The sequence below is a fragment of the Gallinula chloropus genome (genome assembly GCF_964237585.1).
Source record: "Gallinula chloropus genome assembly, chromosome: 11".
NCBI lineage: Eukaryota > Metazoa > Chordata > Aves > Gruiformes > Rallidae > Gallinula > Gallinula chloropus.
This window is the reverse complement of record NC_140096.1, coordinates 894376-910619: the sequence shown is the minus strand read 5'-3', so window position 1 is coordinate 910619 and position 16244 is coordinate 894376. Positions and strand designations below refer to the sequence as shown.

Sequence of the window (16244 nt, the reverse complement as noted above, 5' to 3'; positions counted from 1 at the left end):
CTGTTTGAAAGGTGCTCCCGGGTGGTGCCATTGTTCGTGCTGTCGCTCCGGCCCTCCCCTCCCATTCAGTGTGTCTCAGCATCCTTGGGGAAAAAAGCCTTGATCCTGGACTTGCTCTTCTCCTGGGGTTCAATAGGCTTCCCCATCTGAAAGGCAGGCTTTGAAAAGGAAAGGGGGCTTTTCACAGAGCTGGAGGGAATCAAAGGGAGTCATCACAAATGGCAGCTTAAAATATCTGACCTTTTCCCACTTCTCCTCTCTATGTGCCTGTGCAGAGCGTGGGTGCAGTGATACTGCTTTTTCTGGCGCTGCTTGTTCTGTGCCCGCTGGCCTGTAGTGTTGGGGTACCTGGTGTTGCCCTGGGGTAGTTTCATGGCAGGTCTCATCTCTGACCTCTCTGTGGGCTTGGAGGGCCCCTTTTGGGGGGTCAGGTCGACAGATCCCCATGCATCCTTCCACTCTTCTGTTGATCTGCCCACTGTGAGGATGGTGGCACCAGACAGCACAAAGCGAGCTCGGGACACTCAAACCTGGTCTGTCTTGGGTGTCCCATAAGTCTTGCCCAGGTCTCCTGCTGCCCCATCATTTCCTCCTAGTCCTGGCTGCCTGCATCAGGAGGACTTACCTGTGGATTTTATGAGAGAGGGATGAATGATAAAGGAAAACACTAAAGACAAAGAAAACAGCCCAAACTGCAGTGTTCCTATTTCTTCCTCCCTTCCTCCCTCTGTTTCTCAAGCCTGCCCCATAACTTAGGGTGGGCAGCAGTGCTGATACATTTCTCTGAGACCTGGGTTTGGCAAGGCAGAGAGCAAACGTAGCTGAGGGAGAGCAGTGGAGAAAGAAACCCAAACAGGTAAGATGCTGCAGAAGCTGCTTGCCCAGCAGCTGCAGGAGGAGCCGCAGGTGCAGAAGGGACCAGTAGCAGCATCTCTTCCCCCTGCTCTGTGAACCAGATATGGCAGCGCCTGGCTCCCAGGAGGTTTCTCTTTTACCCTTCAACCTACGGCAGCCTGAGCAAACAAACTGTGCTGCTGTTGATAATGAAAGAGGTGACATTACTAATTTATTTGCCCACCCAAATGCAGGGTGTAATAGAACAGAATTAATCTCCTCTCTTTACACATCAGATGCTTGGAGCTTTGGGTGGTGGGTGTGCCTTTAGCCTGGGGTGTGTGGCGAACAGGGAGTGGAGCTGGTTGCCTTGGTTTAGTGTGGTGCTGCAAGGAACAAGTGTGTTATGGCTATGTGGCTGGTCCCAAGCCTGGATGTGGGTGGTGGGATGAGCTGTGGTGCCTTCGTCCTCGCAGGAATCGGCTGAGCCCACTTCACAGCGCAGGATGGATGAGTCCTGCAGGATGGATGAGTCCTGCAGAACCACACGGGGTGGCTCAGAAGGGGTTTCCCAGCAGCAGTGGTACCCTGGGGCGAGGGGGTGGTTGGGGGTGGTGTCCCTTGGTGGTCTCCCAGAGAAGGAAATGGCTGCAAGTCCACCTGCAACAGGCGCTGCAGTGGTGGCCAGGGTGCTGCTGGCGGAGGCTGGGGGCAGTGGCTGCGCAGGAGAGCGTTAATGAGGCGTTCTGGATTCCTTCCCTCGCCGCTGCAGCCGGTTACTGAATCATCTGTGTGCTAATGAGCTAATTTGTGTCATTAACAGAGTCCTGTTAATCAAGACCTCCCATGGTATGCCTGGGTTGTAGCCATAATGCTTGCTTTATTTTAAGCCCTGATTTTTTTAATTAGTAATGACGTGTGTGATGCTCACCCCTGGGCATGCTGAGCTGCCTCGAGATGCACAACTGGCATCTCGGGATTTACCTTTGGAGGGGAGATGTTACCTAAAAGCCTGGCTAGAGCAGTGGAGCAGAGCATCCTGAGAGGCTGTGCCCCTCAGCAAGGAAGGGCTGGGGAACATCTCGAGCCCCTTCCTACCAGTACAAGTTTAACCCAGCACAAGGAGCTCTGCTGGCCATGCCTGCAGCTCAAGGGTTTTGATGATCATGGGGCACTTTGCCCAAAAACCTTGCCTGAAGTTTCCTGCCTCCCCTCCCATAGGGAATATTTGTACTGGAGCAGGGTTGCATCCTTAGGGCAGTAGTTTGTGTTCAGGTGCTTGTGTGAGGTATGGGAGAGATGGGGATGTTGGGACAACTGGTCTGTTCACATCCTGGAGCCAGTGTGCATCTCAGCTATTTTCCTGCAGTATTTCTGATCCCAAAACTTCCTCGTGCTGCTGTGTGTGTTCCAGGTCAGCCGGTTGTGCAGCCACGCTCAGCAGAGGCAGTATCGATCAGCTAATTACCCTGAAGACCTTTTCATTGAAAAGAAAGTCCTGAAGGTGACTCACATGGAGCAAGAAGAGACTTTGTCAAGCAGGAGGAGGTGAGAATGCTCTGACTGAGCACAGTGCCTGTGGGATGGGCTGCAGGTGCAGTAGCCATATGGGATAGTCCTGTGGAAGGAGGAGAGAAGAGCTCCCCTGACCCATAAACCCACAGCTGGTTCTGTCTCAGCATCAGAGCTGCTCTGTGCAGTGAGGTTTCTACGTGTGTTTTCTCACCTAGTGCTCCTGGGGGGTTTTAACCTGTAAAACCATGTCCTGCTTTTCATCTCTGGTTTTGACTTTTTGCAACACACCAGACACCCAGGTTCATGCACCAAATGCTTTGTCAGGGTTTCTTGGGTGCTGCTGGAAATACTCAGAGGTGTAGCTGGGGGTGGAAAGGTGGCTCTAGCCTGGAGTGTTGTATGGAACACCATGGCTGTAGGTAAGGGGGACTCAGCTCACTTTTTTGTGCAGACTTTTACGGTAGTTCAGGAATGCCAACAGCCTTTTACTGAGTATTTTCAAAGGGAAGCAGGTGTGTCTGCTGCTTGCACTGCACACTGCTCTTCCTTCCTTCTGTAAATAGCTGTAACTCAGGGTGCTCGTGTGTCTGGGAGAAGCATCTCTGCTTTGGATCTGAACACACACCCAGAGATGTGAGGTGCCTTTACTGCTGTCTTGGATACAGGAAAAATCCCTGCAGAAGAGAAATGGGCAAACTTGGTGATTTTTGGAACTGGGAATAGACAGAGTTGGATGGATTTCTCATTACAGGGCAAAGGGACCACATTCTTGATACGGTTCCCGTGAGGTATCGCACCAGGGCTTGCATTCCTAATTGTCTCAACACTTTGGAGGGTTACACAGCCCAGGCTCTGCCAGAGATGTCCCCTGAGGACTGTGAAGTCTAATGAGACCTGCTGCAACGAATCGTGTGAGGCCATACCTGCAGAGAAGGAGGAGTTTCTCCCTTCCCTCCCCAGGAAAGTTTTCTTCCATCTGTTCTCCCCAGCGCCGCTGGGATGTGCAGGATGGGTGTGCCTGGGACAGGAGGAGCTGGATGTGATGGGCAGCATAGGGCTGCTGGGGTTTAGCAGAATAGAGACCCAGATCCGGCCTTGTTTTGGCCCCGAAAAGGCATTGATGGGCTCTCCTGCCCCTCTGAGAGCCCAGTGCAGGAGACGGCGGTGGGAGGAGACCCTTCTCCGGGCTCCTTCTCCGTGTTTGGGCTGCCCCCAGCTGGCAGTCTGGGGAGGGACCCCCGCGCATGACCGAGCCGAGAGGGACGGGGGGAGCCGGGCACCCCCCCTGCTCGCTCCGCCTGGCAGCCCTGCCCCTGGGCAGCTCCCCAGAGCTGGCGGACTGTGGGGGTGCCGCTGCTGCAGGGGTGCCCCTGGAGTGGTCCCAGCTCAGGGTGCTGATCCCTCATCACCCTTCCCGGGGAGGATGGAGGCCAAGAAATAACACCTTGCCAAAGGGAGAAGGGCACTGAACTGAAGCCAGGAGGCCAAGCCTTACTTTCTCCAGCCCCTGCTCCTCAGATTGTCTTTGTGCTGTGCCGGTGTTTCCCGGTGGCAACTGCTGGGTGCCACCCAAGAGACTGACCTGGGCTGGGGGAGATGAGTGCATCCCATTCCCACAGCCCCTCTCCCCTTCCTGGTGGCTGTCAGCATTCCTGGGGCCAGCTCATGTCCTGGCACGTGTGGACCACTGCCGAAGGAGACTTGCTGGGGCTGAAGGTCTGGTGCTGGGAAGGGAGGGCGCAGGGTGGGGGGTGCAGCCTGGTTTGCATCCCCTCTGCCTGGCACCAGTGCTGCTCCTGGGCTCCTCCTCCCTTCTTGGGGCAGAGTCCTTTTGCTGGGGGTAACCTACCCCTTGGAATGCAGACTGTGATCCCATCCCCTGCCCAGTGTATGCCTTGAAATGGTGCTTTCAGCATGAAACCCAGTGTTACTCATCTGTGCAGGTTTGTGCCCAGAGTGTCTGGTCTGGTCTGTCACCTTACAGGGATGCTAGATGGCCAGTGTCAGGCAGACAAAGTGCCAAGGCTGTCCTTTCCTGAAGAGCTTCCACTGACTTCTGCAGAGCGCAGGGGACTGGGAGCTGCCTCAGCGCACGCAGCTCAGATGCACCCTAAGTATGGACAGCCCGAGCCAGCAGCACTTTTCCTCAGGGGCTGGGAGAGAGCAGAGCGTGTCTGGCTTTGGTGTGCTGCATGGTTTTGCTGAGGTTCTGCTGCCCCAGCACCCTTCTGGTCACTGGTGGCTTTGCCTTAAGGTACATGGATGCAGCCCTTGACTGGACAGCGTCAGGGGATGATGCAAAATCTTACTTGAGGTCAGAAATAAGACCAGCTCTGTGTGGTTGGTTTGTACCCAGCTGCTTTCTTCTGTTTGTGTGACTACCATCACTGGTTAAAAAGCACCAACCCCACCTATTTTTCCTCTTTTAACCAAGTACCTTTTTGTCCCCCGTTTCTTCCAGGGAGCTCATAACGAAGCTGAAGTCCCACAGCAGTTTTTACAGCAACTTGCCCGAGTACATCTGCAACCACAGCTCTGCTGTTCAGAACGACACTCTTTGCTGGAATGGACAGGAAGTCATGGAGAGGTGAAGCACATGTCCTTTCCCTTCCCTCTTCCCTGTTTATCCGTTGTTAATGAGGCACAGGAATGTCTGTGACTGGGACGCTGCCTGTTCCCTGTGCAGAGTCTGCATCCACCTGCGCTGCGGCTCAGACGGGAGCGCACAGCCTGCGCGGAGAGAAGCGGTTGTGTGCTGCCCTCCACTGAGTTTTCTGCTCTCTGCTGTGACAACCTTGCAGCCGTGCCTGGGTTTGGTCAGGGTGGGTTGGTTGTGGTGAGCTAAGAGCAGCGGGATCAGCCGGGCACAGCTGTGCTCCCACGGGAAGATGTGCTGCGGCGCTGGGGTAGCTCCTCTGGAGCAGCAGGGGGGGCATTGCTGCCGGGCCTTGTGTTGGGGTGGGGGTGTCTCCAACTTGGTTCTGTGAAGTAGCAGGACAGCACAACTGGCATCCCATGCCCCATCCCATGCAGTGACAAGGAAGACCACCTTGCTGGGTTTCTCCTTGGCCGTAGCTCTGGGCTGGAAGAAGTCAGGACCACTGAGCTCTCGCAGTTCCACTGCTGCCATCTGAGCATCTTCACAGATTCAGAGAATGGTAGGGGTTGGAAGGGACCTCCAGAGATCAGAGTCCAACCCCCTGCCAAAGCAGGGTCACTAGGACAGGGCACACAGGGAGACATCCAGATGGGGCTGGAATCTCTCCAGAGAAGGAGACTCCACACCCCCTGGGCAGCCTGTCCCAGGGCTCCCTCACCCTCACAGTGGAGAAGTTCTCCCTGTAGCCGAGCCCTGGCTGTCCTCTCTGGATGGAGCCATTTACACCAGGGCCCAGCTCATGCCCTGGGCACTTTTCCCTGCCATGCTTGCTGGTTCTGAGGATGTCCTGGCAGTAACTGTGAGGTTAATGAAGACAGGCAAGTACAGGAGTAATAGCATAGAGGGGAAGGAAGTGTTAATAGAAATGGAGCTGGGTATTTTTCTTGCAAAAAATGCCCCTCAGGAATGTTGAAGAATGTGGAAATAGAACTTGGAAATGTTTTTTATAATTATACATAAATCTCCTCTAATCATCCTAGTTTGCAAAGCATCCTTTGCTATTAAGTAGTTTGCATAAGGGAAGAAATAGAATTAAAATCAGGAAGTGGTGAAATGCCAAGATATTAATTATGACTTCTTGATCAGTAACCTCAGGTGGTAATTAGCCCGTGCTTGCAATACTGACCTGAAACACTGAAGGGACCAAAATAGCATCAAACTATATTTTGAAAAAAATTGCTCAAGCCTCTAAGATCACACACTTTATTAAGTGTACTTACTCTGCCTAAGGAAAAATGTGTCCTCTATCCGTGCCTATTTCTGGAAAATTCTAAGTTTCCATGCCTGAGTGAGGAGCTGGCAAAAAAGAAAGATTATTTCAATAGTGTCTCACTGATTATTAATTAAAACTTACCAAAACGGTGCTATGAAGGCCACAGCTTTGCAGGGCAGGACCTAAGATGAGGTCTTTGCTTATGACAGTTCACTTGGGCCATGGCCAGTGACCCTGGTCCAGGTTCTGCTGATGCCACGGGTGAAGTGGCAGCAATGGAAAGGTGCAGGGTCCAGATCCTCCTGAGAATGTGTGTTCAGAATTATTTGCAGATGAAATGTGATTTTAGAAGACATTCTTCTCCAGCTTTCTGCTGAGAGTGCCAGTGGACCACCACAGGCAGAGGTGCCATCCTAGCTGCAATGCTGAGGTGTTGGTGGCACAATACAGTAAGTCACATTAAGTGCCTTGATGGTGTGTGGGTAGGGCAAGGCAGGGAGAGGATAAACGTGTGTGTGAAGGGGACACTAAGATTTCCTGCTCTGGCTGCCTGACTTTTAAGTTGAGGATAAATCCTCTGCTGTGCCTGAAGAGATCATGCCTTTCCACTCCTGTCCTCCTTGCCCCCCTGAGCTGTTTTACAGATGTCACCACCTCTGCCAGCTCATATGAAATATTAGTAACAGCTCCCTTGCAGGCAGATATTGGAGTGTTCTACGAGAAGAAAGGGGTGTTGAGAGTTAAATCCCCCATCCCCTTGCAGGGACACCAGTAGCATCCTGGAGGGTGAAATTCTTGATGGCTGGGCAAGGAAAGCAGCATGGGTGGTGGCTCACATGGAGGAGATCTGAACACTGCTGTAAAGGCAGGGTGCTCAGGAGGCAGGGCAAATGGGTGCACAAAACAGAAATACCTGTTGCCCCTTAAATGCTTTCCCACCTTGTATTTTTAGCACCCTTCCCAGGGTGACCCTCTCCTCTCCCCTCCGTAGGCTGTGACAGTGTCTTGTACCTGGTGGCATTTCTGCCAATTGAAGGACAGGGAGCACTCAGCTAGGTAAAGCTGAAATAAGCCAGTGGTCCAGGGTGTTCCTTTCCCAGGGCTAATGTGTGGGATATTTCAAATAGAAGCAAATCTGTGGTTAAAATGGTCTCCAAAGCCAATTGCATTGCTTCATGTGGAGCCAAAACTGCTTCGAGTGTTCGGGCTTCCCAGTGTGGCATCTCTTTCAGAGTGTCTGGGAGGATCCCTGAAAATCAGGAACGTTTGAGGTAATGCTGCTTGAGTACCCCTAAGTCGGCGGTGTCCTTACCCAGTGTTTTCCCCAAGGGGGAGCCAAGCTGCTGTTCACCACGTAGCAGCTCTTCTGGGAGCTGCTCTGGGAACGTGGGTTGTGTAGTGGAGTGGGTTTGGCACGGCTGTGCGATTCTCCTGCTAACTGATGTGTGCTTGTTGGGCACCAAACTCCAGCTTGACACTTTTTGGAAGAAACCTGCTGGTTTTTTGCATCACTAGTGTTAATTCCAGGATGCTGATCTGATAGCTGTCCCACACATGTAGTGGCTGCTGGAAAGAAGGCTCTGTTCTTTCTAGGTTTTGTGCATGTGAAACACTTTATATCTTAATGTTTCCCTCTTGGGTATTGGCTTTTGTGAATCATCTTCCTGACTCAAATTCAGCTGGCTGGACAGGAGATGCTCATGCCTTGTAATTGACCTGCTGTGCGTGGCTGCTGTGGCTGGGTATGTTTCACCTCAGGGCAGGGTTGAGTTACCTGAGTGTGGGCACCACCTACAGCCTGAGGCCCTTTCAGCTTCTGGAACATTCACAGGAAGATCTAAACCCACCCATGTGCCTGTGGAATAGCAGCTGGGGCTCAGGGGAGACACCTTGTGATTCTCATAGTGCCAACAGGGGTAGATTAGAAAGCACCTGCCGAAGCTGCTGGAAGCTTTGCAGCATCAGGTGAAGCTCAGGGGAAGAGGTATGTTTGGGTGGATGCCATGTCTTCACATGTTTCCCTGTCTGGTGCTGTGCAGATGATGGATAAAGCTGTTTGGGCATTGCTGTGAGATCAGCATGAGCATCCATATGGGCTTGTCTGGTATTCCTGTAGGTCTTGTGGCTGTTTACCTCTGACATCTGTAATGCAGTACCGAGTGTTAATGAAGTTAGAGAGGAGCCCTGCTGGTTTAGTCATTTCCTGACCTCTGTCACAAAAAAAGTAATTGCTCGTTATTCTAAGCCCCTTTCCTATAACATGCTAAATCAAGCCCAGAATAGCAACTTCACAGCCCCTTGCCAGTGCATTCAGGTACTAGATAATTCCAACAGTGTGGATCTTGCTACTTGATGCAAACAGTCTGGTCCCTTCTGTGCCCTGCACGCCTCCTCCTGTGTTTTCTCAGGATCAGTATTTACTCTCCCCTGTTTATCTCAGTGCTTTGCTACCAGCAGAGAGCGAGCATGTTCCTCCTCCCCACAGACCGAATGTGCAAGAGGCCTTTCCACTGGGTCTCATTTCCCACTGTAAGCCTTGAACCATCCTCTTTCCTCCTCGGCCTCAGCTCCCTCTGACCTGATTGAATGTGGTGTGTGCCCCAGGGCCATGCATGGGCTGGAGGATTTTACTGTGCCTTTCTCCTGAGGCAGCAAACCATTTCAGTGCTGTCCTCTGCAGACTTTGCTGGTCCTGTTGATCAAGGTCTGATTCTGCTTGAGCTGTGTTCTTGTTTCATCCCTGGCTAAGAGCTCTCCCACCAATGGAGCAGGGCTGTGCATGGTGCAGCCCCTTGCAACCCCCTTGAAATGAAGAGATCCAAGAACCTGATTGACAGAGAGGGGTTTCTACACCTTGGCTTATGGTGGGATGACACGTGACATTCTCTGCTCGTGGATCAGCATCACTCATCATGTTTTGTGTATTCCAGCATTTTTAATATGATCCATCCCTTATTGTCTCCTACTGAGTCTTATTTGGTGATCCTTTGTCCATCTTTCTTCTCTAGGCTGGACCATCTAATGGCAAGAATTCATCCTCCTTCCTGAGGTTCGATCTCTGGGTTGGTAGCTTGATCACCATCCCTTTCCTGGGTTTAGCACGTTGTGCCTTGATCTGTCAGAAATAATGGCTTGTGCATGGGGAAAGTTGATTTTTCTGGTCACACCCTGAGCAGTTCCTGTGTCTTTTGCTCTGCTGCTGCTGCTTGGTGGAAGAACATAAGCCCAAGTGGGAAGAAAAAAGAAAAGGCAAGAAATTACTGCTTTTCACACTCTTCAAAGTGTGCAAAAACATATTGTGCTTTTATGTAACACCACAGGAAAAGCCACCTGGGGCACACTCCACCACTTGTGAAGAGCTTGTGGAGGGGTCGTGAGGCTTTAGTGTTCATTGTAGCGGAGGACCAGACCTGCTGGGGTCTCCTCCTGTCTCTGTGCATCCCTGTGCACCTCTTTGCAGCTTTCATGGGCTCAGCTAATTGACAGGCACTTCTCGTAGATAACTGAGGCCTGGGCATGGAGAAGGGGTGGGAGTGCAGCTTACACCTGCCCCAGCAAAGGTTGCCATCACACCTTTCCTTGCCTCTGCTTGTCTTCATGCCCCATCCTCCCACCTGCCCTCATGCTGGTGCTGTTGAGAGGGGAGAAGATGTTGTCCAGTCCCTCTTACCCTTATCTCCACCCAATGCAGACCAAAAGTGGAGGGTGATGCTTATCACTGAAGCCATGGCTGAATAATTAGACCTCAGCTGAAATCAAGTGGGTGTTGTGATACCAAACTCATCTCAGTTTCTATGGGAGTTGGGCGTCTGAATCTCAAAAGTGACTTGAGCCTTTATATGTTACATCAGGGTTTTGCAGCATTTAATACTAAAAGCCTATTAAAATCTCGATTCTCTGAGTCTAATAATCTGCTTACACAAGTATATTCCTTTCAAGCTGCTCTGAGTAGGATGACAGCAACGTTTGCCCACTGCAAAACTTGTAAGCACGTTAAGTTGTTATGGGTACCTACTGTCACTTCCAAATTCCTCCAGACCCATTCGTTAGTCTAAATCCCCTGCACACAACTCCTGTTCTCTGGGTACCGATCCCAAATTAATACATTTGTAGCACCTTGCCAGATTCTCCTCTTCAAGCTGCAAGTCTCAGGTTTCCCTGCTGTTGCCAATGTGCTGTGGTTTGGTGTAATCATACAAATCATAAACAATGAAAGCACAACTGGAAGCAAGAGGGAAAAATAAGATTCTGTAATTGGAACAAAGGAAATTCCGTGCCAGCAACAACCCTTTGGTTCATGAAGGGTTTGGTTATTTCTGGCAGTGCTGCAAAGTTTCTGATACAATGGAGTCCCCAAAGAGAGAGGCTGTATAACTTTTTGAGCACATAAAACACAGTTTTGTAGCAAATGTAAGCTATAATGAAAGGATAGTAGGCAAATTCGGTCAGTTATTGAGTGGCTGTAATTGTTTCCAGAGTATTTCAGAAATGAAGTTCATGAATCTTCCTATATTAAGCCTGCTGCTTGGTCTCAGGTTTAGGCACTTATTCCATAATCTGTTTGTCTTGAACTTTAGTCAGCTGAAGTAAGAATGGAGGAAGACTTTGGGCTGTCCCTTTATGCTTCAAACTCCCATAGTTTTCCTATGAATATTACAGTTCTTGCTGTTCTTAGTCTCATCTTCCAGAACTGGGTGGTTATCAGAGGCTTCACGGGCAATAAAGCAAATTAACATCTGCAGCATGCTTTCTGACTGTAGTTCGTTGCATAAGGTGGTTGGGAAAAGGCAGCTCTTCCCTTTGGCAGGCTGCAAGGTGCTGGATGTTTGGAAATCTAGCAGCAAATGGCTTCCTTTTATTTAGGTGAGAATGCTCCCCACTGAGAGCATTGGATGCTCCTGGTTGCTTTTGAAGAAACTTGTTCAGAGCCACTGGTGGTGTAAATTGACTGCAGCATCACAGGCTCTGCGAGGGCTGCAGGCAGAGCATCTGGCACACGCTGCAAGCTGGGACAGCACCTGAGAGCTGTTTTACCCCAGTTCCCCTTGGCCACCTGCACCCCCACGTAACAGGTGCCTGCCTGTGGCCAAGGGGTGGTGAGACCCTGCATCCGTGTGGAAGAGGACAGCTGGGGTGCACCTCACGCCCAGGGAGGTGGCAGAGTCATCATCCCTGGGGGCATTTAGAAGGTGTGTAGGTGAAGTCCTTAAAGGGCTAGTGAGGGTCAGACTGTGGTTGGATTTGATGATCTAAAGGGTCTCTTCCAACCCAGGTGATTCTGTGACCTGCACTTGGCTGGGCTGTGCCCCACACCTGGACTGTGCCTGGGAACTGGTGTGATTGACCAGGTGTCTCTGGACACTCTCTTTAGAGAGGAACCAATGTGGAAAGATTTGTTACTGCTGCTTGGAGGCTTGTGGACTCATCCAGGAGCTGCTCCCTGGCTGCTGTGTGTGGGGATTGTACGTGCTGGAAATCCTGCTCCCTCAAGCTTGGGTATTAAGCCCTGTGCAATGAAACCTCTTCTCTTGTATTGTAGTCCTGTTTTGTAGCAGACTGTTGAATTTGTCCCACATCCAGTCCCTCAAACAAGTTGGATTTAGTGAGAAGAGATAGTAAAGGAAAAGCCTGCAAGGGATATCGTGCTATTTGAATTGTGGAGCTGCATTTGAATAAACACTCTGCAACTGGAAGGCAGGCATAAATTAATTGCTATTTGAAAGAAAAACTTAACTTTCCTTTTTCTAAAAGGTGTAATTCTTTGTGTTTGACTTACAGGATTACTCTCTGTAAATCACACCAGGCAGTGCAGTAACTCATACCTGAGCCTAGCATGGCTGAGGAGGATGAATGCACATTTTACATTCATTGCCATATATTTAAATTGCATTTGTCATCTTGTCTTCCTTGCTCTGAAATGAAAGCCTGGAAGGAGCTGCATTTGGACTGGAATGACCAAAATCCACAGGAGACATTTGTGGATGGTGGGGAGGAAAGAAGGGGAGAATCCCTGAGTTTGATTTCTTGCTTTGGCATTTACTGCTGAGGGATGAGAAGGAGCAGGAAGGGTCTGTAGCTGTCCCCACAGAAGACCTCAGACCATTGGTATTTTCATCAGGTGGTTGTCTTTAAAGTTGCTTTTAGCAAGGGCTGCTTATCAGCACATTTTACAATGTGACATTTGTCTTTGGAAAATACCATGTGCCCAACAAGAGCCCGTACCCAGGGAACCCAGGCAAGGAGATGCTGCTGACTGACGTCAACACACGTCAAAGAGGGAAATATTTTGGGCTTTGCTTGTGAAGTGGGAGCCAGACTGTGCTCATGTTGCAACACTGATAGCCCTTCGGCACATGGACCCCCTGGGACCATGGGGGTGGGCTTTAGCCACTGTGCATAGCTGCTGCTCAGTGCTGGTGTCTCCATGGCAGAGGTATGTGGTGGCTTTCATGGAGTGGCACAAGTGTCCTGCAGAAGGGGCTGGTTTATTGGCATATGTTGAAAGCAGCTCAGGATGGCTCTAAGACTTCTCCTTCGCTGATCTGGGGCTGAGGAAGGTGATGCTTTGGCTTTGCTGCAAGTGTACTGGGCCAGCAGCAGCTCGGTGGGGACACAGGGGAGCCTGCGTGGGGACTGCCCTGGGACCCCCCTACCCCCCAGCTCAACGGGGGCTGCAAAGGTATCTCTGTGCCATATTAAGGCCTGTCTGTTTGGCCCAGGCTCCGGGGAGGGGTGCCAGCTGCTGCTTCTGGCATTTCAGGAATGTCCATCCCTCACTGAAGCTACATTTCAAAGCCTTTAACCCTTTGTTTGGCTGTACCCTGCATGCCAGACTGCCCCAGGGTGAGGGCAGAGATGGGCACAGCCAAGGGGGACCTGATGTCTCACTCATACCTGAGCACACCCAGAGGTCTCAGCTCGGCAGTGCAGAGGCAGCATGGCCTGAAGCACCCAAACCCCACAAGAGATCCTCTCTGGCCTCTTTGGATGTAGCATGTCCCCACACATCTGCTGCTTTGTGATTCATGCTCAGAGATGTGCAGCTTGGACTGGTGGTGTTCTGGGCCTGTTACCTGGTACCCTTGTCCCCAGGCAGGTGGGAGGCACCAGGCAGGGGTTCTCTGCTTCTCCAGCATCACTGTTTTAAGGAGAGACCCCTCAGCAAGCCTGAAAGCATTTGCTTCCTTCTCTGGTAGACTTGTGCCCCTGGGGAAGGCAGATTGACATCCTCACCACTCCACCACTGTCACAGAGGTTACACCTGGGACTTTGTTTTCTGGAGAACAGTTTCAGTCTTTGGACATGTAGTTATGGTGATCTGCTGTAGCTGTGTTCCTCCCTCCTGTGTGACACCACTACAGGAACCTTCTCTGGCCTTTGTGTGGATTTCAGAAGGAGTTTTGCCAACTCAAACTATTGAGTTTCTTTGTGTAAAAATGTTGAGGAGAGATTGCATAATTTAGGTAGGCACCAAATGGGCTTGGTTCTGCTCTTGCTAAAACCTGTGGGAAATTTATCCTGCTAGTTAAATCTCTTAAGCCACAGGAGACTTTTCAGCACTGTGCTTTAGAGCTCCATCAGTGTTTTAAATTAAATACACAGTGACACCAAAACCGGTAATTTCTTTGGCATCTGCAATGTCATGCATCTCGTGGATGCTTATGCTCAGTTACCAGAGGCGTTTGTCAGGTTGGCACAGTGGCATTAAGGGGCTGTGTGACACACAAACAGCGGGTTTAATGGTTCGCTGCTCGCGATGCTTTCTTCCCCTGCGAGAAGTTAACCCAAGTGTTTGCAGGCTCAGAGCGCTGGGCTTGCGGCAGCAGCATCTTCCCACGAGATGGTGCTCGGAGCTTGTGGTCCAGCTGGTGGCCTGTGCCGGGAAGCCAGACCTTCTCCTGGACATGGGCTCTGCCCGTCACTTAGCTTTCAGCCTGCAATGAGCCTCTGATTGCGTGCGTAAACGCTTTCCTGAGCTGGGAGCTGTTCTGTCTCAGGTAGAGCTGGGTCTTCACTTCCCAGGATAATGCAACTACTTTAAAAAAAAAAAGTGCCTGTTTTGCAAAATCCTGAGTCCTGAGGCAGCAGCAGGAGGAAAAGCATCTGGGTAGAGAACCGAGCTGTGGTACCCCTGGGCAGCACCATGCAGCAGGTGGGTTGACTGTGCAGACAGCTAGGCTGCCCTGGTGCTGAGGAGCTGGTGGGGCGTGGGAGACCTGCGGTGATGTCTTTCCAATGATGCTGCTTCTGTACCTGGACAAGCTGTTTATGTTTGGAAACAGCAAATATGCACAGGCACGTGCTCCTCTCTTAGAGCCACAAGCACCTCTTTCTCCCACCCTTTGCCTGCCAGCTCTTTCAGTGACAGTGGCAGCTCTCAGCTGAGCTGCATGTGGGGAGTGCCCAGCGCTGGGGACCCAGCTGGGGATGCAGAGTGCTCCTGTATGATTAACTCCTGCCACCAAAAGCCCTGCAGTGGAAATCAGCCTCAGTCCTGTATTTTAAATGATGCAAGTATTTTAGAGCCCCCCCCCCCCCCCCCGTCTATCCCTGGGACCCCCATTGTGACTGGACAGGTGTTGAGGCTGAATGTCCCCATGCCTTTTGCTTTCTCCACCAGCAAAACATCCTCCCTGAGCTGGACCCACCATCCCTCCCATCTCCCCGCCCCCCAGCCTTTAACTCCCTGCTGGAGTCCCACTTTCTCCCAAATCCTCTGTGAAGTGGGGTGACTGTCATTGCCCAGGCTCACCCAGCAGCGTGGGGATGAGAGATCGGTGGGCAGGGGAGCAGGGAGCTGGCAGACGTGGAGGCAGTGACTAAGGCTGGTGCTGGGAGTTGGGGGAGGACGTGGTGTGTTAAGAGATGGATCGCAGAAAGCCATGTTCATCGTGTTTACCCATGGCACACAGTGAAGCAGACTGATGCCTGGCGCTATCTGGGCGATCTGGCTTTCCTGGGCTGTGCCGGGGTTTGGCAGCGTGCGCTCAGGCTGTCAGTTCTTGGAGACAAGGGCTTGTTTTGTGCTTATAGAGTACTGTGGGCTGTCACTGGGGCTATGATGAATACCAACAGCCCGCAGCTTGAGAAGGCACCAGTGTGCTCTGTGCCACTGCTGCGGCTGCCAGCAGTCAGTGGCGGGAGCTGCTTGCTCTGGTCCTGAGGCTGAGTGTGAGGTTGGTGTGGGTGCTCTTGTCTCATGTCCTGAGCATCATGAGCTGTTGCTCTCCAGGTATGGTGTGGAGAAATGCATTCCCCCAAAGGCAGGTGTGCAGGGGACCCGCCGTCCCTGTTCTTACTTTGGGTGCTCTGATGAACTTTGAGTTTACATTTCTTTCCTAATTGCTGATGAAAAAAGCCGAGCGTGAGCCTGGCCGCCCTCCTCTGCAGAGCTGCCCTGGCAGCTTCCTGCACCGGGAGGGTCCCTGCAGAGCTGCATCTGGAGATCTCTCCACCAGCTCCTAGTCTGCTTTACGGGTGCTTTACTGACTTGGTGCCCGTGTAAGTGGCGATACCACGCGGTGCCGAGCCCAGCGCTGCGCGGAATTCAAGGTACGTTCTGTCTGAGCAGCTGCTTTGATCCCCAAGGCTGGATCTCATCAAAGGCTGAAATCAGGATTGTTTGACAACACCTATTTTCCATTAGCAATGTTGACAGCATTAATTATATTCTGATGCTTTAATTCTTTATTATTGAAATCACACATCAGTGATAGTCATTATTTTGTGAGGGGGTTGATGTTATGCTAATCAGCTTGCAGTTAACTGGGTCATCCCACTCATTTTTTTTTTTGGCTGTGGTCACAACACTACTGCTCTTGTGCTGGAGTCTCTGTGGTCTGCCAAGATTTATTTTAAACAAACACGAGCAAGCCAGAATTTCTGAGCCAGCTTTTTTAGGACTCTTGGGTGCAAGTTATGTGAAAATATTTATCCCTGTTATATACTGTTTAATGTCTTCCTTGGTTACTAATGGACTGGAAAGGACTTCATTGTCCTCAAGTGATACAAGTACATCATCTT

At 51.2% G+C, this 16244-nt stretch overlaps 1 protein-coding gene across 1 annotated transcript in view; it reads left to right on the top strand.

The window, feature by feature from the left end:
* The window catches only part of GPC3 (glypican 3), a gene marked incomplete at its 5' end in the record, with an annotated part of 139845 nt that overhangs the window by 81331 nt on the left and 42270 nt on the right, over positions 1-16244 (top strand). Inside the window, 2 exons of the mRNA XM_084268964.1 lie at positions 2249-2382; positions 4811-4936. Coding sequence (XP_084125090.1) covers positions 2249-2382; positions 4811-4936 — 260 coding nt within the window. The remainder of the gene's footprint in view (positions 1-2248; positions 2383-4810; positions 4937-16244) is intronic.